At 37.7% G+C, this 23,892-nt stretch overlaps 1 protein-coding gene across 1 annotated transcript; it reads right to left on the bottom strand.

Annotated features, from left to right (window-relative positions):
* Positions 1-3,239: 3,239 nt before the first annotated feature.
* LOC126293588 (heterogeneous nuclear ribonucleoprotein A1, A2/B1 homolog) lies at positions 3,240-14,472 on the bottom strand. Its single transcript, XM_049986862.1, has 7 exons — positions 7,754-14,472; positions 7,217-7,362; positions 6,712-7,043; positions 6,379-6,606; positions 5,549-5,791; positions 5,256-5,362; positions 3,240-4,227 (listed from the first exon to the last, which is right to left on the bottom strand). Exons 1-6 carry the CDS (start codon positions 7,766-7,768, stop codon positions 5,304-5,306), a joined length of 1,023 nt encoding a protein of 340 aa, XP_049842819.1. The 5' UTR covers positions 7,769-14,472; the 3' UTR covers positions 3,240-4,227; positions 5,256-5,303.
* Positions 14,473-23,892: the final 9,420 nt, after the last annotated feature.

Raw genomic sequence — 23,892 nt, forward strand, 5'->3', positions numbered from 1 at the left:
AGAACTGGCAAATGTGATGAACTGTGATAATTCCTTTCGCAGTGCACAATGGCTTAAGTACAGATGCACATGATGGCGATTTTGGTTGCTGTTTGTGACAGGTCCTGTATGAGGTTTGGAACTTTAATAGTGGCAACTATTTATTTACAGCTTGTACAAAATAGATACGTGTTTCAAACTTTTACTGACCTTCAAAGTAGTCACCAGCATTGTGTATAACCCGCTGCCAGCCATGTGGAAGTTGTAGGATACTCTTAGCAGTGCCAGTTGTGTTGACAGTTCTAGCAGCACGGTCTATTACCCAACAAATTTGTAGCAGTTCTAAAGCGAATGCCGTGAAGTGTTTCCTTCAGTTTAGAAATCGAGTTGATCACGAGGGCTTAAGTCAGGGGAGTGCAGCAGGTGGTATAGCACTTAGCAGCCCTATCAGTAAAACAACTCAGTAACAGCTTGCACTGTACGTGTTTGGACACTGTCCTGCAAAATGATGGTCAGGTCGTGCAGAAAGTGTCATCGCTTCTGTCTCTAAGCTGGTCGAACGTTGTGTTCCAAAAATGAACAGTACAGAGACAAGCTGGTCAAACGTTGTGTTCTGAAAATGAACAGTAGACACAGAAGTGATGACACTTTCTGCAGTCTCTAAGCTGGTTGAACATTGTGTTCTGAAAATGAGCAGTACGGAGACAGAAGTGATGACATTTTCTGCAGGACCTGACCATCATTTTGCAGGACAACGCTCAAGCATGTAGAATGCAAGCTGTTACTGATTTGTTTGACTGCTAAGTGCTATACACCTACTGCACTTCCGTCTTTCGCGAGCTCAAATTGATTTCTAAATGGAAGGAAACACTTCATGGAATTCGCTTCAGAATGGCTACAAATTCGTCGGGCAATGGACCACGCCGCTCGAACTGTCAACACAACTGGCACTGCTAAGAGTATCCTTAAGACTTCCACATTGCTGGCAATGGGTTGCACGCAATGCTGGTGACTACTTTGAAGGTCAGTAAAACTTTTATCTATTTTATAAGAGCAGCAAATAAATAGTTGGCACTATTAAAGTTCCAACCATTGTATTCTCTCTCTCTCTCTCTCTATCGTGATCCACCGACAACATGCGTCAGTGTATTGTCAATGCATGTGCGAACATTATGGAAGGTGAACTACTCACTGTTGAGAGGAATGTTGTTACACATATTGCCAAATGCATTGCGGTTGACGGACATCATTTTAAGCATGTATTGCATTAATGTGGTATTCACAAGTAATCACCCTGTTACAGCATGAGCTCTCAGAAATGATAAGTTCACAAAGGTACATGTATCACATTGGAACAACCGAAATAAAATGTTCTAACGTACCTATGTTCTGTATTTCAATTTAAAAAACCTACCTGTTACCAACTGTTCATCTAAAATTGTGAGCCACATGTTTGTGACTATTACAGCATCATCTATCACAAAGCGAAAAAAAGTGTCCAACTAAAACAGTCATATTTTTTTACATACTACACGAATATGTAATAAAAATGGGGGTTCCTATTTTTTAAAAAATGCAGCGCCATCTAGCGGGCCAACCACAGCGCCATCTGGTTTTCCCCTTCGAGCTAGACAAGTTTCATTCCTTGTAGTTGTTCCGTTTGATGCTTATTTTGAGAGATATTAGGCCCAGTCACGATCAGTGGACCACCCTGTAGATATATGCAGAATACTTAAGCATGCTCTATAATGATGCAATCCAGATGTTCTTGTTGCTAAGAATTTATTCAATGTCCTTCCTTGAAGCTATTAATGGTGATGCTTGCATTAACGTCAGGACCCACAGCTGGGATAATGTCACTGATGCAGTGTGCATGTGGCATTTTCAATACTAACTATACGAGGAATATTTACCTTTTATTCCTAAAGAATATATACAGTCTAAAGTGGAAAAAAAAAAAAAATCAACACAGCTACTGTAATGGAGTCAAATGTGTATCACAAAAAGGGGACTGTATTTGAGAATATTTTAGTTAGGCCTAGTCCCTTTTGACTTTTAAATATTTAAAGGTGACAACTGTACTTATAAAGTTATATATAGGACTGCAAACTCTCTAAAAGTATCTACTAGTGTTTCATAAACAAGACAGGCAGCACTGATTGTTTTGTAAAGCCAAGTAAGTAAACTTAAACAAGGTATAACCAATTTACAAATATGAAACTGAATAATTCTGCAAAAAGTGACTGTTCAATCAAGTAACATTAATGATATCATTTTAATAAACTTTCTGGTTTGAGGTAATCCGTATTTGCAAATGTCCTGTGTACTTTATTTACAAAAGATACACTGAGCCCAAATACTTTCAGGAGCATAACCATTTTGAAAGCTCTTCCTTTCATCTGCAGTCTTCCTTATTGTGTAACTCAACAATGCAGCAGCTATTACTGTACCTTGCCATCAAGTTTGTATCTACTGGCATTTAAATAATTCTGTAATTTTTTTATGTTTTAACTTCACAGAACTTCAGTTCCTAAGATACTATCACCACTTTGCGTAATAATTTATCATGACAAAGAATTGCTGGACAGAAATGTGTAATCTCAACACATCCAGTGTTGCAAGTTATAACAGCTGCTTTCAATGTAATACAGATGTTTACACTGATTGTAAAGAAGAGAATAATGACATCCTTAATGTCAAAATTAAGAACTCTGAAGAGACAATTCTAAAATCTAAGAACCAAGACTGACTGGAGAAAAAGAAATCTGAAGTAAAATGACACAGGAGTTAAGTGTACTCTTCAATGAGAATGATGTATTGGTATATCCTGACATGGAAATCTAGATCCAAAACTGAAGAAACCAGAAGATACTGAAATATGGTACAATTGAATGGTGTCCCAAATTAAATAGACTATAGGACAGGTGAGTACAGAATTCTATAAACCTCTATAAACCATGACAAGAAGAAGCACCAAGTTAGTGGGATATCTGCTAAACGATCCAAGACTAGTTAATTAGGCACTGGGATGAGTAGTAGAGGAGAACAATGCTGGGGCATACCGAATTGAATTATTGCTGCAAATCTCAACACTTTTTGTAGCCACCTCATACTTTTAACGTAATGCACAAAGAGCTGCACGCATTCTAAATAGATAACAAAAGTCTTACCTATGATGAATTGCTAATGAAAGTAATTCACATTTTGTCCACAAATTGAAGGAGTAGAAGGTAAAAAGTGAAAAATTAACAACAAAAACATGATTTCAATTTCTTTTTTATTTTCACAACAAAAATTTGGAATGATTCCTCTATACATAATTAACACTTACAAACTAAATTGTCAAATTCATATTAAAGCAAACCTCAATTAATTCTGAGTCACACAAATTGAACTTTAAATATTTAAACAGGTAGGGTGAGTAGCTGTAGCTCACATGACAATCTTCAAAAGATCAAAATGTGAGGTAATTAGCATGAACAGGAAAAGGGAAAAGGTGCACAAAAAAAATCAATTAAATCAGGTAATTCACAACAAAATAATTTAATTATGTTGTCCTGGTTGAACTTATTCTACAAAGTTGCCCCCCCAACATATCCAACCGCTTACAGGATCCTACAAAATAGCCTTCTGCAAAATACTCTGCAGAAAATCCCATAATATTTTGCATCCAGCTGCTGACTTGACATATTACAGAATTCAGCCTGTTACTTCTTACTCCTAATGCATATGTAAATAAAACCACCATGGTCATTATTTTACATTAACAGGGGGAATCTATAATCTCTAACTTATTCTGAAACAGTAAACTGAAAACAACTGTTACTATTGCTCTATCTCTCTCTCGCTTTGGCTTATCAAGAAACTACTACATTTACTTCAATCACCTAACTACACCAACAATCAATGGTCACTTAACGGAAATACGATGGAAAGCAATTGCTTCTGAAATGTCTAACAGTATATATTTTGATGAATAGCATTAACTTTCTTGTACAAGGGAAAAAAGATACTTAAAATTACTATCACAGATAGGACTAGCTGTATAAATAAAACTGGCACGAAGTAACCTGAATTCTCCAATACTGGCTTTCCGCTAACTACGTAGAACTGCACTGAAGTCCTGTGAGTACATGTCCCTGCTCTTTGACGGCCTGTCTGCCCGTTACTGCTAGCCTGAATGACTGTACACCCCAGTCTCTGTCTGTCTGTCTGTCTCTCTCTCTCTCTGCTAGCCCTATGCAGAACCTGAATAAATGCAAAAAGTGTTAGTTCAAAACTTATACTTAGAATTTAACAAACTGGGCACTAAACTAACCTATGCAACCTCAATATTGCACATAGAAATATCAACTAATTGAAGCAGATATCCGAATAATCAATAAGAAACCAAATAATAATATCTTGTGGTATTAACCATTCAATCTTCAGTTCAGGCACCCAAACAAATTAACTACTATGGCAATCACCCAAACACTTGACTTCACAAGCACAAGCGAACACCTGACTACACTGAAACAGTTAATGAGACACAAAATTATGCCATTAAAAAACAAATGTTGCTGTTCGATGTAAATATGTTCCATTAATTAAATAACTGTAACTAAGGCACCTGATTTAAGGGAAATTTGCAACCACTCAAAATTCAGTGGAGCATACCTCATTGCACCTGCTCAATCAACAGCCACATTCAGTTATCATATTTTCCAATTTACTTTATTGAGACGCTCAAGATGGAAATGAGTGACCGCGTCTTAAAAAGTGTCTGTACTCTGCTACTTGGACCAGATGTTTCATCACTTGGGAAACCTATGTTTACTGCAGACCACATCACAGATAATTAAGACAGTCTCTATTTATCAAATATTTAAGGGTTTGGTGGAGAAAGGAGAGTGCGGCGGAGGAAGTGAGATGAAGTCCAAAAACAGAACCTAGTGTTTAAAAATAAAATAATAATAATAATAAAAAAAAAACTGGCTGCAACAGAATTACAAAGAATGGATTTTTTGTAATCTGCCACACTTGCCTAAGTAAAAAAACATCAAAAACACACTTACTGAAAAACACAAAGACTGTGCTACAATTTTACAGGGAACGAGAGCTAGAAACCACTACAATAACAAAGCAGGTACCTTCAAGTAAGATGACATGGAATAGGGTGCAGAGTGATATGTCTAGAAACCTGTCTCCCACTGCTGAACACCTGTTTTTGTTCACAGTGACACCCATCCAAAGAACCAACATGTATCAGCATCTCCAAAAACCAACATACATACCTGATATGTACTCCTGTGTGTGTGTGTGTGTCAAATGGGGAATGGTAGTTAATAGCGTCTTGATCCACCACCATAACCACTACCACCGGAACCATATCCCCCTCCACCTAGAACACCAAGATTACATCTAGTTTTACTACGAGAATTAATTAATGAGAACCAAATGTTTATGCCAAACTAGTAACCAAGTCACACAGGTTTAACATTGGGCCACTATATTCAGAATAGTCTTGTAATTCAAATAAAACTAAAATCTTAGTGACAGTCAAACTGAACCATCTGTTGATACTCACGGTAACGTTCACTGGAATATGGACCAGGTCTGCCACTGCCGCTACCAGCACCCCCACCATAACCCCCACCACCCCCACCATAACCACCACCTCCTCTCATAGGACCACCTCCATAACCTTGCTGATAGCCACCACCAAATCTATCACCATCCCCCCAATTTCCACCACCACCCCCTCCACCATACCCACTGCCACTTCCCCAACTTCCACCGCCGCCTCTGGGCTGGTCCCACATATCATCACCTGCAGACAAAGACAGAATTTAACTCTTTTTTAAATTATGTAACTAAATGAAAATAATAAAACAGAATGAGCACCCAAAAAATGAAACCAAGTGCTACACATGTTCCAATTATGAGCAAAAATAGTTAAGCCCCTAGAATTTTTCTAAATGATGTACAATATAAATACATTACAGGCATCAAAAGATCAATCCAAGATTAGCAAATTATGTAATATAACTTTTCTTATTTAATAATGCATCTTTGTTGTTTAACAAGAAAAATTATTAAATATGGTGCAACTTAAACTATACTTCTGACTACACATCATAAAGATTCCGAAGTAGAGCACAATCAAATTTAAATTTAATGGCATTTCAATTCTGAGCAAGTGCAAAATTAGGGCAACTACATACTTGCAAGCAGAACATCTTTTTCAACATCTACTTTCACTGACTGCTTTATGCACTCTTTTATTATAAAATAAGGGTTCTATACAAACCTGTTCATTAGTACATTAACATTATTATCATTCACATACAACAAATATATGCAGATTGTCTGCTGAACTGCAACACAATCAATTTATAAACTACTAAGATTACATACCTCCCCATCGTCCTCCACCACCGCCACCAAAGCCATCATCAGCCCAATCTCCATCTCTCCCTCCCCAACCTCCACCCATTCCACCTCCCATACCACCACTTCTGCCACCCAAACCACCTTTTCCACCACGACCCATTCCACCTGGACCTCCCATTGCAGCCATCTCTGCACGGCTCAATGCCTTTTTCACATCAATGTGTTTACCTCGAATCTGGTGATTCCGTGACACTGAAAAGTGAAACTCTTGTCTAAGATTACTGTTCATACATTACACGATACTGCAAGTAATTTATGGTACAGTGAAAATCAACACAAAATCTTAAGACTACTTACAACATATTTTGTCAACTGGGTCATAGTCATCAAATTCCACAAATGCAAACCCCCTTTTTTTACGTGTATCTTTATCAACAACAATAGCAACAGATGTAACAGATCCAAACGTAGAGAAATAATCTTTCAAGTCTTCCTCTTCCATTTCCTCTTTTATGCCTCCCACAAAAAGCTTCTTCACTGTCATGCCCGCTTCTGGTCTGCCAATTTCCGTACGGGGCACGGCGCGTTTAGGTTCAACCACTCGTCCGTCTACCTTGTGTGGCCTAGCCGCCTGTGCATCATCAACCATGTGCGCCCGAGAATATGTAATAAAGCCAAAACCTCTTGACCTGTAAATTTTCGAAGTTCTAGAGTTTTTTTGTCAATTACTGTACGCTCATTAAATAAATAGGTTACTACCGACTTTAAGTGTAGAACAGTTAAATCGTTTATAAGGACTTATTATTGTATTTGGACTTCCAAAGCAATCCGATACGAAAAGAAAATTTGTGCAGCGACATACCTCCTGGTCTGAGGATCTTTCATGACAACCACATCCACAATTTCCCCCCATTGTTCAAAATGTTTTTTCAACGAATCGTCGGTGGTTCTATAATCCAACCCACCGATGAATAATTTCCGAACATGTTCAGGTTCGCTTCTGTTGTCCTGCAAGTTAAATAAAAACCATAAGCACACTTCCAAGAAGAGGGCTATAAATACGTAAAAAGTTAAATTTGAGATATTTTTTGCTTTTCCGCAATAAAAAATCGTTATATATAACTTTCAAAAGTTTCAGCACAACATTATGAGCAAAAATAAAAATTTAAGTTCGTTACATGCAATTGTGAAAGTAATTACTTAAACAAAAAAGGATTTTTCATTAATCGATAACAATTCCTTCTTTCGAGAAGCGTCTGAAGAACACAGCTGAAGGTTAAATGTTCGCGAACATGGGATTGCACAATTTGTGAATTTTTTCTGCAACTACATTTCGACTAACAAAACATTGCAAATTTCGTTTTCCATTTGTAAATTATACAACAAACCCGGTACTCACCTCAGACTTAACCATCTTCCTGACCTCAACTCGCAACTAAACGACGAACATATCCAACATAAAATGGCTGCCGATGACTCCGGAACTAACACGTCTCTAGTCGTTTCAATATTTAACTCCACTAAAGTCTTCAGAATTAATTTTTCAGTACAAACTGTGCAATGATGCAGTTAATTCGATTATATTTTGACAAGTACGATATATTCTTTAAACATGACTGAATAAATCTATCTTTCAAATATAAGACTTCGAACCGGATACGAACGTAGTAATATTTCACACATCAATTCAACGATTATGTATCACATTCCTGGTTTAAAAGTAACAATTTGTTAATTTTTTGCCTTTCCTTAAGACCCAAGAAAGTCCAGTGACAAATCAACTGCTATGAAGTCTTATAGTGGCGAGTGATGCTACCACGCACAAAACCAGAAAATTGACATACTGTTCAATGAAACAGCCATTTGCTGCACAGCATAAACAGATTATCGGAAAAAAAAACACTCACCGGCTTGTCAATGCGCGATAACCAACGTCGCTTCACAATATATCTACAAAATCCTGGAATATCTTCCAATTGCTCATTACACTGTTGTAAATGAACTATCGGGTGTGTATTTACAGAACGCTTAAAGTTATCGGCTTCAATAATAAATATTAGCACAAACATCGGTCTCGGTTATTGGGATGAATTTATCACCAATCTGCTCCCAGAACAGTTATATTTTGGAGTTTGGACAAAAGTGCCCGAAAAACAATGAAATGACAAATTTGATTTTTTAAAAAGTATTTTATTGCTCACAAAAAGGAAAATCACAATTTCTGACTTTCTTTTAAATACTTGTTACTGAAACTACTTTGCTGGGTCTGCTAATCAAAGACAGTTTCCAGGATGGTCTAGAATAAATAAATTTTTAAGAATTACATTTAAAAAAATAAGGTAACCCAAATGTTTTCTACACAAACAGAACAGAGGAAACAACATAAAAATGCAATAAGGGCAAATGTATGTGGGAATACAGGAAATCAGTTCCACTCATTTGTCACAACTGTATGACACAAAGGAAGGGTATCTTTGTGGATCCTGCATAACTGTAAATCCTGAAAACACTTAACCGTAGAACACTAATTGACAATGATTTACTTAAATTATAATTAACCTGCTTTCAATTTTAACCTGACTTCTCTTTCTCCCTTTCAGTGTAACTTGAAGCTGTGCAAACACTGTATCAGTTCAGAAGGTGTATGGGGAAGATTTTGGATTTGCCACATTATCCTCTAACAATATCCTGCAAGTGTGTTGAGAATCTAAACAGATTTTGTTCTCTGCTGCCCTCCAGAATACTAAACTATCAAATAATATCTTTATGAAACCAATTTTAGCTAACAGTTATTTCACATTCCAAAACCAAACTTGGAAATATTCCCTCATATAGCTATAATGACCACAAAGCTCAGCATAAGAATAGCGACAGGTATCTATACCTCTGAAATGTAACTGGGCTCTTCTGTATCAGATCTTCTATAGTTAAGATTTAAAATAAACCTTTACTTCTGGAATATTACTTTTACACTCAGCAGTAAGGGACTGCAACTGACTGAGGTATGAAAACTGAAATAATTGACTAAAGATGGAAAGCCATCCCACCACCGTACAGTTCATTTATTCATGCACTTCTCACTAGTCAGTAAGAAATGACAACAGAGTTCACATTTATTCATTCAGCCTACAGGGTTCAAACACAATTATTAACTTTAGTCCACAGCTACAGACATCTATTACAAATTTTAAAAATATATGATGATGTGTTATGGGCTGTACAAAATATCTCCAAGCATCTGGACCAACTATGCACCATAGGTCAGAATCCTGGAATATTTACACGTAAAAAAGACAAAAATCTCGATTTGAAATAGGTAAGCCTTAGATGGGAGACGAAATAAATACCGAAGTAGGTAAAACTGATTTGGAGGCCACCATAAAAGTCAAAACATCTGTAATTCAATCCTAGAATTTGTTTGAGCTTTCATCACTCACTCTGACATTGTTGTGTGTAAAAATGCCATGTTCTGCATCCATTAAACCAATAATTGGATGTCTGAACAGTTAATCAAACAAAGGAGGTGGTACACACCACAGTTCATAGTACAGCAGAAATATTTTAAGGTAAGTCTGTTTTAATGTATGCCTTACCTGTTTACCAATGGGAGGAGGCATGGAGAAATATCCGTAAATTAAAAAGGAAAGAATTTGGAACAATATATACAGTAAAAAAAACACATAATTTGGAGATTGTTTTTGTTTGCCACTGATGTCATTAAAGACAACACTAATGCAGTTGGAATGATTGGAAAGTATCCTGGGAAACACATTCCGAGATTTAAGGAACCCATGTCACCATCTGCAGTAAGTTCATTGCTATTCATAAATGATTCCCTTCTAGTAGCTATTGTGAGCAACATCCAATATTACTCTTCTCGCCAAGTGGAGTTGCCTTAACTCTGAATTATTTCTCTCTTCTTTTACAATCCTCGCTCCACTTACTAATGGACTGTTTGCACTGTCAATACAAAAAACATATACACTCATAGCAAATATTAAATGACTTACTTGAAGGAGAAACTACACTTTTCATGAGAACAGCTGTTATGCTGAGCAGTTCTGTTATTGGACTTTCCTATACTTTGGAGTAACTCACAGAATTAACAAAAAATCAGTTCATGTTCATATTTCTAGTTTGGTACATGCTTATAAAACACAAAATTTGCATAAAAACTGCAGCTGCTACCATTTAGAGTAACGACTGTTATTGTTTATAATGAAAAAAAAGCCTGTTGCATGAATCACACAGAATGAAACAGAACCCCTAGCAAAGTACCTAAAAAATTATGAAGCAGCACTTAGCTTCAGTGATCTGATGGAAACCGGTGATGCCAAAGTGACAAGGCCACTGGCCGACAAGCACTTAAAATATGTCCTAAATCTCAAAGGGAATATGTAATGCGTTTTCTAGGCAAATAAAACTCCACTTCTCTCACATATCACCTGAATATATAAGACCCATAGCAAATCAGACAAGCTGTTAATAACTTCTCTCATACATCACCTGAATGTATAAGGCACATAGCAAATTAGACAAATAGTGTAGCTACTAACAAGTGACAGAGGGCATAGAGTAAACTCACTCAGGTTGATTTAAAAATGCTGAAGTGTGATCATGAGGCATGAGAGAAGCTGGCATGAGGAACTGATTCAACCTTTGATTTAGCAGGAAACGATGCAGATAATGTAGAATGTGAAGTTTTATATCCTGTTAAAAAAAGCAGAAAGATGACCCTACTGTGCACCAACAAACATGACACAGAATGCCAGCCTAGTATTAAGTGGTCATACTCAATTTCCATTTTCCCCCTTGTTAAATTAAGTTTTCGTTACAAATACTTCAATCTGTATTTGCGACAGTTGTCCCCTAAAGATGGCCTGAGAAGCCAAAAACCAGTTCGTCACCAAATAAATATAATTTTGCATAACATTAGGAAGTGTTATCCTTTTCAATATTATGAAGACATGCAACATGTTATCAAAACATGATATTAATGTATAGTAAGACTGGATGTTAGCAGCTGTTTCTTTCATAGAAGAAAACCCTACTGCCCTGTGAAATCCTTGCTACTACATATCATCTCTCCTTTTGATCTGTTTTACTTTTGAGATGGAAAAATGCATCCATCTTTTTTTAGTGTCTCTTATCCAAGTTTACCATTTAACACATCCACCTCCCCTTCACTAATTTGGCTGTTCAACTGGTCCCAGCGCACTAATTTAATTTTTTACGAAGTAGTTGTTCTGGCTGTGGTCCAATAGGTCAGTAGGGGTACATCGATCCCTGTGACTTCCTGTCCTTCAGAAACACCTTTTTCATCTTGTGTGTATGGTGAAGTATGTTATCTTAGGAAAGGGTGTAAACGTGCACAAGGCATGCCTGATATCTTTTTTCTTTACTTTATTTTCCCTTTTATTTATGTGGATGTCACAGCTGTCAGAAAGCAGGTTTCAGCTTGGGTCTGGCAGAATCAATATGTAATTTTTCAAGTAACTAAAGTGCATAATATGTAATCTTCATTATGCAATACTACAAATTTTTCCTCCCATTTGGTCTTTGGATGAAAAATGAATAATTATAAGCACTGCAATAATTACATTACCTGGTGTATTTCACCTTAGGATGAAAAGTTAATAATTATAGCACTGAAATAATTAGATTACCTGGCATAACCCACAGAACTATCTTCATAGGTACGCTTCCTTGATCTACTCTGTAAGAACTCTATGGAACTTTTTGTGCCCCCACTATTGTTAAGAGATTACTGCCACAACAGCAGTTTCCAACACCCTTCACCTTGACAATTTGTCGTCACATGAAAATGAACAGCAGACACTAACAGGATGAAAGATCTCTTGGTGGAAGGCAAGTGGGACTACTGTCTGCACAGTCATCCCATATGACAATTTAACAACAAATATGAAAGGTTATGTGTAACTAAGTACACACTAATCACTTGTTTTGGTACTGGAGTCAATCTTCTTGCAAGATCCAAATTTACACACAGGAAAGGCTGCTTGTTATTGGGAGCCTGAATGTTAGACAAATGTTGTAGACACTCAGGAAAATAGACTGGTCAAGCAGGAAGTTCATAGTACATTTGGTGTGCCCAGAGTACTGACAGCTGCAGGGTGTGAGTGTGGGCCATCCTTGGTTCCTTTTTGAAGCTAGCTAAAATGTTGAAGATGGATAGCCTCAATCACTGGAATAATTGGGGGAAGTACACTTCAGTGTTCGTGGCGACATCCCCAAGACGGGCTGAAACTGAGTAGAAGTTACGACAAAGCTTCAAATTCAATCACATTATCTGGAGCATATTTCTTAAACTTGCAGTGGGTGAGGTATTTTAGGCTCACACAGCACAGATCAGTACTAGCCACAAACAGAAAAAAAAGAGTTACTAGAGTATCACAGTATGTCTGACATGCCCAAGAATTACTTTAGATTGTGCCACAGAAATTCCACTCTGCATGCTGCTGACCTACTCAATGACACTAGTACACTACATAGTATGAGCAACTCACAATAAATTTTAATAAAAAGCCTTATATTAGTTAACACTACAAATTTACTGCATCACTCAACAGAAATTCACACATAATACTTGGATAAGAACTAAATACAATTGAAATCAAATTCTAAACTGAAAATATATCCAAGAACAGCATGGTGATATGCTTAGGGCTGCAAGTAACTAAACAGTACATCTAAATATAAGTAATGACAGTTCCATACTGTTGATAACTACTAGATAGATCAAAAATACAAAGAAAACAAAATAAAATTTCCAAAAGATGATGACAAGTGATGAACAGAAAATAATTAAGAATATAATGCCATTGCATTAACCAAATACTCACAAACATGTTGAAAACAAACCTTACTTGCCACTTCCATTAATTATCTGATTATGTGAAATCTGGAATCAAAAACTGTCTCCTATTAAAATAAGCTTTCATTCTTAAATGACGTTTCGTTTATTATTTACCTTCGCAAGCACCTGTATACTTACATATGAAACACCTATTAGAAGAAAACCAGTGGCTAAAAATTCTAACTGAAGACATAGTGGCTCTTTCCAATGAACAAGCTATATAGTAAGTAAATTGCTCTTTCCAACCGTTTTACACATAAACAGTGAAGGAAATGATTATCACCGTAAATGCAGTTAGTAGTCAGCACAGTAGCTTGTGTTACATTCTGACTTTATATCCCTAAACCTTCATTTTCATTATCGGATCTAAACATCAGAAGGCTTGGCGACTCAATGCTAAAGTACCACACTACAGACCAAATGTCTCAGGTTTGATTCCCAATTATTGTACAATAATTTTAGTCAGCATTTTGCTTCTTTTGCCAGTGGAAATATTTATTAATGTGAAAAATGTCAAGTTTCACTGTATTTGGGGGTCTGGATTAAACTGTAGGTCCCAGCTAAAACTGGCTGCATACGTAAGTTCAACGGTCAGAGGACGACGATGCACCACCTCTGATACATCCAGGCCTAATAAAGCAGTGTGGTGTTTAAATCAACCATTGATTTGATAACAGCTTGGATTTGACTTCCCAGGAAAGTAAAATACATGTTCAAGTTCAGTATTCTACAAATGGAACCAAGGTCTTCAGAAAGCGTAGAGGAAGCACATATTTATAATCTGTAGTAGATCCTGTTTTACATTCATTCATAGACAACATGTTCCTCTGAGACAATAAATGCCTACCATTCGAATGATCAGTCATTCATTACAAATGAACCTCAGAAAGCTATGTATTTACTGTACTATTCAGTACTTTAATAACAGGGAGGCCAAGAATTCAGAATGTGGGCTGTGCTCTTGCTTGCATGTCACTGGCTGTCTTTTCTGGTTTAATGTTTCCCCTACCGCCACACCGTTTGTGTGAAGGGGAATCTGCGAAAGCACCAAATTTAAATGGTAATGTACTTGCACTACATACAAGCTATATTACACGTCTAAATGGCATAAATCACATCTAAAACAAATTTTTAGTATTTAACAATATTATGAGAAGGAAAGTTGCTACTTACCATACTGTGGAGATGCTGATTTGCAGATAGTCACAATAAAAAGACTCTCACAACTATAGCTTTCGGGACCTTTCTCGACGACACACACACACACACACACACACACACACACACACACACACACACACACACACACACACACACACAGAGAGAGAGAGAGAGAGAGAGAGAGAGAGAGAGAGAGAGAGAGAGAGAGGGGGGGGGGGGGGGGGGGTCCAATTGCCTGAGACTGCAGTTTTGTGTGTGTGTGTGTGTGTGTGTGTGTGTGTGTGTTGGAAGGCCTTAATGGCTGAAAGCTGTAATTGTGAAAGTCTTTTTGTTGCGCCTATCTGCGACTCAGCATCTCCACTCTATATTGTGAGTAGCAACTTTCCTTCTCGTAATATTGTTGCATTCCATCCTGGATTTTTCGGTATTTAATTATTTTCGGGCACTAAAGACATAATGTAAGTTTTATATGGTAGAAGCTGCCTGCATATGGCAGGGTGCCCACAATTTCACACATTTTTGCACTCAGGTTGCTAAGTAATTGAAAAAGGATTTCCACACTGTAAGTTGACTGAAATACTTTATCACATTTCCAACCGTATTCAAGTTGGTTACTCAATCTTGGAAGAAAAGAAGAAGACAAAAAAGAGAATTCCAGGAATGAGGAAGAAAATGATGTCAAGAAGCTCCTGATAAATTAATGGTGAGAGTGGAGATGAAGGGCAGCATACCAAAACAGTGGCCTTTTCTTTTCCTCTCAGTTCAGCAATATGCCAGCCATAAATAGTAATTTGACAGCAGTTTTTAAACATCAATAATTTATATGGAATAATATTCATATAATTAACACACTTTGAGTATTTCAAAATCTGTTATTTGTAAAACTCAATAAAATTCAATTTCAATGCTAGGTCAAAAACACAGAATATCTTGAGTTTTCATGAAATTCCCTGAGATTTCTCTGATTTTTCCAAGCAGAATGTAATTCTCTGAGAATTCCAGGTTTTCTAGAAGAATTGCCACCATGTTATTATGGAGGCCTGGAAACTCTTCCTGAGGAAAACAATATAGACCTCCTGGAGAGTTCTAATTTCCATGAATTTGTCTCTAAAACGGGAATTACACTGTAGATCAATCAGTTCCATGTGCACAAGAACAGCGGGTACTTTCAACTGTAATGGCAAATAGTCTCGACAAATGATGTAGCATTGCCAGTGTTCTCAAAACGTTTAGAGAACTATCAATATAATTATTTCAGGGCCACAATAAATTCTTCAAACATCATGTTTTCTACATGGCAGTAAACTTAGGAAAATTGATGGTGTTTTTTGTCAGAATTCGTTCCTTCCACAACTGCGACTGTTTTTAGATACATTCCCATCAAATCAGAAACAAGTTGTTTCTCATAATACAATGTCTTATTGTGGGCAGTCAAGTCCACTTAAAATGCAAGGTATTCAATCCATTCTGTATGTTCTAATTTTCATTCCTAATCTCTCTCTTTTCCTTCATAAATTCAACAACAGCATGACCCTTGACCTGACCAATTTACTTCACAGTAAAAAGTCTCCATATTCATAATTCAGTTCCACCGATAATTGTTCGAATTGACAGTGGAATAATGTGTGCAACATCAGAAAATTTGCTCCTTATTTGCCCAATATGATCCCATGCCTGCAAATTTAGCACAAAATGCTCCTTGACGCACAGAACAATGAATCCTGTCCAACTGTTATAATCTTTTGCTCTTTCAACATCAACTAAATCTTTATATTCTTTCACATGGTATTGTAATAAGTGTTCCATGGCAAATTTGCAGTACCCATTGATTATGCAACTGTACATTACATAATAGATAATGAGAATTATAATCCTAATTTTACATAATTCACATTTACTTTTAAAGGCTTGCGATGGTAAATTGCTAGACTGCCTCTTTCTGTGCAGACAGCCACTGGAACTATTAACTACTTTTGTACCTCGGACAAATAGTTTACGATTTACAGTGTGAACACCACTATTCTGCCACAATGTGTCATGCTGACCGAAGTGTGCTGCAACGCAATGCTAAATGAAATGTCCCACTGTACCAAGTACTTCTTAGAAGTATCACGCAAACCCAAAAATCGTGCTCTCATGATGTTTGGCACAAAATGGCCAACTCTGCTTTAATGTGACAGGCAAAAGTTAATAAACCTCCAATTCTCACATATGGTGGCCATTTCTCTCTCCCGAGAACCTAGATTGATCAAATCTTCAGCACCACTACACCTCTCTATACAGCTAATTATAAACGCAACAGTCTACAAACAATATAGTGGCTTAAGTTTTCAACATATATCTTCTATCCATCTAAATTGTTTGCACTATTGAATTACATTCATTTTTGACCCTACATCATAATTTGATCAAATCACTTCCTACATAATAAGTGGTTTCCTATTACAGTAAGTTAACAAGACTGTTGCAATGATATGAAGAATGGAGCTTCGTGGTTGGAATGCAAGCACAAACCATACTAATAACTTTCTAGCTGAGTTCTACCATATGTGCTCATCTTTGAAGAGCTCCAACAGAAAATTAATCTCTTACACAAATAACTGATACCACTATTTTAATATCATAGGCCTCAACTTGTATTGATAGCTCACCAGAGACAACAATCCTCCAAGCACGGTTATTCTCCTGCTTTCATTCAATCGTACTACCTTTGTGTGCTTTTAACAGTGAAAGGAACCTTTCTTAGCTTTTCACAAACTATGTAAGTCTTTTCAGTCTTTCCTTTACTAATGTAAACATCTATTATCCACCCCCATGAAAAGATATGTTATCAAAAATTCCAAGAGAATAGTCTACCATGAATTTTCTTCTGTACTTTGCGAAATGCAATATTCAAATGTAAGATACCAGATCTTTGCAGCAACTACTTCGAATCTCACTCTAACAGTAATTCAAATTTGCTACCATGACTGTCGTAGCACCTTCAGCTTACTGAGAAATTTCCCACAGAAAACGACTTCTTCACATAAGAAATATGCACTCACAAGACGAAGGCCTCAGACACAGCCAACTGGTTTGGCTCACTTTATGCAGGTCACTTGTCTTGGACGGAGAATCATCATCAGTCGTAGAACTAACTTCAGGTGTGGCCCAGGGAAGTGTGTTGGAACCCTTGCTGTTTATGTTATATAATAATGACCTTGCAGATAATATCAATAGTAAAATCAAGCTTTTTGCAGATGATGCAGTTATGTCTAATGAAGTATTATCTGAGAGAAGGCCTTGACAAGATTTCAACATGGTGCAGAGATTGGCAACTAGATGTCTATGTTCAGAAATGTAAAATTGTGCACTTCAGAAAACGAAAAACTGTAGTATTGTACGACTATAATAGCTAAATGAGTCACTGTTGAAATCGACCCACTCATACAAATACCCGAGTGTAACACTTTGTACGGATATGAAATGGAATGATCACATAGTTTCAGTTGTAGGTAAAGTGGGTGTCTGACTTCGGTTTCTTGTAGAATACTAGGGAAGTGCAATCAGCCAACTAAAGAGATCACTTACAAATCACTCGTGCAACTCATCCTAGAATATTGCTCAAGTGTGTGAGATTCATACCTGATATGACTAACGGGGATATTGAACTTAGATAAGAGCAGCACATGTGGTCGCAGGATTGTTTAATCCATGGGAGAGTGTCACAGAGAAACTGAAATGGCAGAGTCTTGAAGACAGATATACACTATCCTGAGAAAGTCTGTTACAAAGGTTTCAAGAACCAGCTTTAGATGATTACCTTATAAATATACTACAACCCTATATGTATTGCTCACACGGTTAGAATAATTACTCCATGCAGAGAGGCATTGAAACTACCACTCTACCCACACTCTATATGTGAATGGGACAGGAACCCTAATAACTGGTACAGTGGAGTATACCCTTTGCCAGGCACCTCACAGTTGTTTCGAGAGTATAGATGTAGAAGGGGAAAGCACAGTAACAGCCAACTAGTTTGGCTCATATTTAGGATGTCACTTGGGCACAACTTAAAATGAAAGATTAAGATGTCTTTGCGCAATCCCCCTTCCACTCTACTGGTTCATTTTTGAGAAAACCATGTCTCAAGCCCATGACACATGATCGACTAAAAATTGGCGAGACTGATAGACAATCGAGCATTTTTCGCCGTTATATGTGGGACCAACAAACGTGTACTTCCTTAGAAACTGAAGAAAGAAACAGTTACGACTTCCATGTATGTAACCATGCTGTTCAATGAAAGCGATGCTCATGAAATGACCAAAGTGTCTGGCTGGGGAGAAGATAGCCTGTGTTCAATTCACAACTACATATTGCAGTTGCCTTACTTGTATTCTTCCCTCATCCAAATTTGTAGGAATACACAGTTTAACTAAGTAAGCCATGTGGAATAATAACAAGGTAGGCAAATAAATTTCTCCAGCTTTAATTAGTACAGAAGTCAGATTTTAACCCCAGCGCCTTGCAATGACTCCGTCTCCACTCTGTAATATCCTTACTTTCTTTGAAAGACATGGACGGTACTTGTCACATAAATATACAGAGCAAATAGTCATGCAGCACCAAGAACGTCTAATGAATGAAATGTTTGCACATCATCATCATCATCATCATCATCATCATCATCATCATCATCATCACTTTTGATGTTTAGTGGAATATGGACTTTGTTCACATTTAAATATACATTTTTTTTCTGAAATTATTTTTAACAAATGTCATAAAATCGTCTGAAAAATTTGTGCTGAAAGTTGATCAAGAATTACATCATGAATCCATGCAGTTGTGTAATTCCAGCTGGGTTTCCAGAAGCACACAGCTATTTTGAAACCTCCACATAAAGTTCTGTATTGCAGCTGTCTACAGTCCCTCACGACAAATTCACACCAGTATAAATCTGAATGGTTTTTATACAACGATACTTAAAATTTCGATTCCTTACTAATCCAAATCTTTGAGAAATTTATTTGCTTACCTTAGTATTATCCCTTATTGATTATCGTAGTAACAATTTTATTCCTACTGGTTTCAATAATGGGAAACACACAAATATCCTCAACTTTTGATTACATATCACTCCTGTCAATTTTGGTTTGATTGACTGCATATCATGAACTTTATGGGTGATTTTCTCAAAACCAGAGGAGTGTTGAGACAAAATATTGTTAAGGATCTTTCATTTTAGGTGGTACACATGTGATCTGCCACACATGAGCTGAATCAGTTGGCTGTGTCTGAGGCCTTCCCCTTGTCAGCATAAATTAATAAATTTAATTTACAGTTTACATCAGTATAATACTTATCTGAGAATCCATTACACATTTTAATACCACTACATCTCTACAATAAGATAACATTTCATCATGCACAGAAATTATACACTTTACGATTGCAAGTTGTCGTAGACTTTCAAGATGAAATACTAAATTAGGTAAAAAACTAGAACAAAGAGATTCAACAGGTAAGAATGCAGTAATGCAAAGTACAATTTGCATGTGAGATCAAACTGAGCTACTAGTAGCTCAGAAAACGTAAACTACAGACCTAACAGACGTATAGGGAGGGGATTGGTCAGCAAATGGTATAGTAATTGTGAATAAAGTAAATTAAATCTGAAACAGAGCTATGTAACTATTACAGTGAAGGGGGGGGGGGGGAGTTTCACAAAAATGGTAATATGAAGTTGATAGGCTACATTGAATTAAAAAAGGCTGTCCAAGAAATTTCTTCACAATAATGTAAAATGATATAATAAAAAAGGTTTACAAGACCCAAGGGGAAAACAAGTGAATGAAGAAACAAGATGCCCGAAGAAATGCCACACAATTTGTATAAAGACATTCAAAATAAGAAACGAGGAAGACATCTGGAGAGTTTGGTCACTCAATAGTAACTGATATACAGAGTTGAAGGCAAAACTGCCCTGAGCAATCCAAGAATACTACAAAGCCAGAGGAGGAATATGTATTAATGAATTTTAACTGAACCCTTCATTTTGAGAGAGAGAGAGAGAGAGAGAGAGAGAGAGAGAGAGAGAGGAAGAAGACGACGACGATGAAGAGACATATCATTCATACACACAAGAAATCACACCTCACACACACTTGACCACCAGATAAAGCATTTCAGGTTGGTACGTGTATGAATGGTGTGTGCCTCTCTTTTACTGATGTAGGCTGTGATCAAAAACTGTATGTAAATGCTTTTAATTTTTCGTATCTGCAACTTAGCAATCTGTCTTTTCCTTCATTATTGACTGTGGCAGCTGCTGTGGAAGAGCACGAGAGTACATGATTATTGTAACTTTTGACATATTATAGAAACTGTAATCTGAATTATATGGCATTTAAATCTACCATGCTATTGCTGCTCAAGAGACTCTTGAGAAACTTGACATATTGATCACGAACATAAGTTCTACGATATTTGAAGGAGCTTCTGCACATACACAGATGGCATGACGTAATTGCCTCAGGGGAAATATACTCAGATTTGAAGAACATTGTGCATGGTTCAACGCATGCAAAGCTAGGCCATACCACCAACTACAAGTTTACATTACTGTCCCTAGGGGGTAGCACACTATAGCAGATATTTATCTCCAATTGGCAGTTATCATAAAGTGTGTTAGATGATAGCACACTCCTCCAATATGGCAGTCCACTCAAAAGACAGTGAAATTAGATCAGACATCATCATCATCATCATCATCATCATCATCATCATCATCAGCAGCAGCAGCAGCAGCAGCAGTTGTATAAATTTGTTCATAATAAAAACTGTTATAGAGCTGTTGCTGTTTCACACTTTCAAGTTTATCTAAATCAAGATTTGTTAACATCCAAAACGTATACTAACGAGTGGACATTGATTGTTGATATTTGTACCTGGAGTTTCCACTGTTTGATAGAACTTAAAAAAGGCAATATTTATAATTAGCCTGAAATTCAATTACAATGAGACAAAAATAATATTTACCAAATATATCAAGAAGAAAATACAAGTTAACAATAAAGCCATAGAACCATTTGATATGCTTTTGTATTTAGGACAGTTGACAATGACTGGATGGGAAATAATAAGATTTATAAGCATGACCTACAGCATTTTTATAAGTTAAATACGGATTTCAAAGTTAAGCTTTTCATGTGTTTTTAACAGAAAAAACAATCCATGTCTGTTATGAAATCTTACATATAGCAGTGACACATGGAATTTCAGAACCTTTCAGAAACTGATGACTGCTCAGCAGGCAATGAAGACAAGTGTTAATTACTAGAAAACCTGGGAAAACATATGGATAATCTAATACAACAGTGTTTAAGACTTAAATACCATTAGCCAGATGAATGGGTGACAGATCAAAGTATAATGTACTTTGTTGGACTTTAAAAGCTGATCACTCAATGGAAGCAACTGTCACGCATCTAGATCATAATGATGTATGGAAAACTCTATAGAATCTTCATGCAGCAGTGGATATAAATGCATTATTATTATTATTATTATTATTATTAAAAACAAAGATTCCAAGACTTACCACAGCAAAAAATAAAAAAAATAATAATAATCCTGATCTCACTCCTAATGATCCAACTCCCCAAGACACTATCCAACTTGAACCCTGCCTGTAACAGTTCCGTCCACCATCACAGCGGGACCCACCTCCTCTTCCTCAAAATCACCCTCTCCAAACCTTCCAGGAATTTCTCACTTCCTGCCTTGCCTCTCAATCTTTCTTGAAAAACCTTAATCCTATTCCCAACATCACCACAGCCGAAGCCCAGGCTATCCGTGATTTGAAAGCTGACCGATCCATCATCATTCTTCCGGCTGAAAAGGGTTCCACGACCGTGGTACTTTATCGTCGGGAGTATGTGGCTGAGGGACTGCGGCAGCTTTCAGACGACTCTACATACAAAGTTTGCCAAGGTAATCCCATTCCGGATGTCCAGGCGGAGCTTCAAGGAATCCTCAGAACCTTAGGCCCTCTACAAAACCTTTCACCTGACTCCATCAAACTCCTGACCCTACCGACACCTCGCACTACTACCTTCTACCTACTTCCTAAAATTCACAAACCCAAACATCCTCGCCGCCCCATTGTAGCTGGTTGCCAAGCCCCCACAGAACGTATCTCTGCCTATGTAGATCAACACCTTCAACCCATTACATGCAGTCTCCCATCCTTCATCAAATACACCAACCACTTTCTCGAACGCCTGGAATCCGTACCCAGCCTGTAACCCCCGGAAACCATCTTTGTAACCATTGATGCCACTTCCTTATACATAAATATCCCGCACGTCCAGGGCCTCGCTGCAATGGAGCACTTCCTTTCACGCCGATCATCTGCCACCCTACCTAAAACCTCTTTCCTCGTCACCTTAGCCAGCTTCATCCTGACCCACAACTTCTTCACTTTTGAAGGCCAGACATACCAACAATTAAAGGGAACAGCCATGGGTACCAGGATGGACCCGTCGTATGCCAACCTATTTATGGGTCGCTTAGAGGAAGCCTTCTTGGTTACCCAAGCCTGCCAACCCAAAGTTTGGTACAGATTTATTGATGACATCTTCATGATCTGGACTCACAGTGAAGAACGACTCCAGAATTTCCTCTCCAACCTCAACTCCTTTGGTTCCATCAGATTCACCTGGTCCTACTCCAAATCCCATGCCACTTTCCTTGACACTGACCTCCATCTGTCCAATGGCCAGCTTCACACATCCATCCACATCAAACCCACCAACAAGCAACAGTACCTCCATTATGACAGCTGCCACCCATTCCATATCAAACTGCCCCTTCCCTACAGCCTAGGCCTTCGTGGCAAACGAATCTGCTCCAGTCCTGAATCCCTCGACCATTACACCAACAACCTGAAAACAGCTTTCGCATCCCGCAACTACCCTCCCGACCTGGTACAGAAGCAGATAACCAGAGCCACTTCCTCATCCCCTCAAACCCACAACCTCTCACAGAAGAACCCCGAAAATGCCCCACTTGTGACAGGGTACTTCCCGGGACTGGATCAGACTCTGAATGTGGATCTCCAGCAGGAATACGACTTCCTGAAGACCTGCCCCGAATTGAGATCCATCCTTCATGAAATCCTCCCCACTCCACCAAGAGTTGTCTTTCCGCCGTCCACCTAACCTTCGTAACCTCTTGGTTCATCCCTTTGAAATCCCCAAACCACCTTCCCTACCCTCTGGCTCCTACCCTTGCAACCGCACCCGGTGTAAAACCTGTCCTATGCACCCTCCCACCACCACCAACTTCAGTCCTGTAACCCGGAAGGTGTACACGATCAAAGGGAGAGCCACGTGTGAAAGCACCCACGTAATTTACCAACTGACCTGCCTACACTGTGATGCTTTCTATGTGGGAATGACCAGCAACAAACTGTCCATTCGTATGAATGGACACAGGCAGTGTTTGTTGGT

The sequence above is a fragment of the Schistocerca gregaria genome, chromosome 10, assembly GCF_023897955.1.
Source record: "Schistocerca gregaria isolate iqSchGreg1 chromosome 10, iqSchGreg1.2, whole genome shotgun sequence".
NCBI classification, from domain to species: Eukaryota; Metazoa; Arthropoda; class Insecta; order Orthoptera; family Acrididae; genus Schistocerca; species Schistocerca gregaria.

What these genes read in the sequence shown, in the direction of transcription:
- LOC126293588 (XM_049986862.1), bottom strand. An exon ending in TGGTGGAGGACGATGGGGAG is followed by an intron (nt 5,792 to 6,378) that starts GTATGTAATCTT and finishes CTTTGTCTGCAG; the next exon opens with GTGATGATATGTGGGACCAG. An exon ending in ATATTCCAGTGAACGTTACC is followed by an intron (nt 5,363 to 5,548) that starts GTGAGTATCAAC and finishes TTGGTGTTCTAG; the next exon opens with GTGGAGGGGGATATGGTTCC.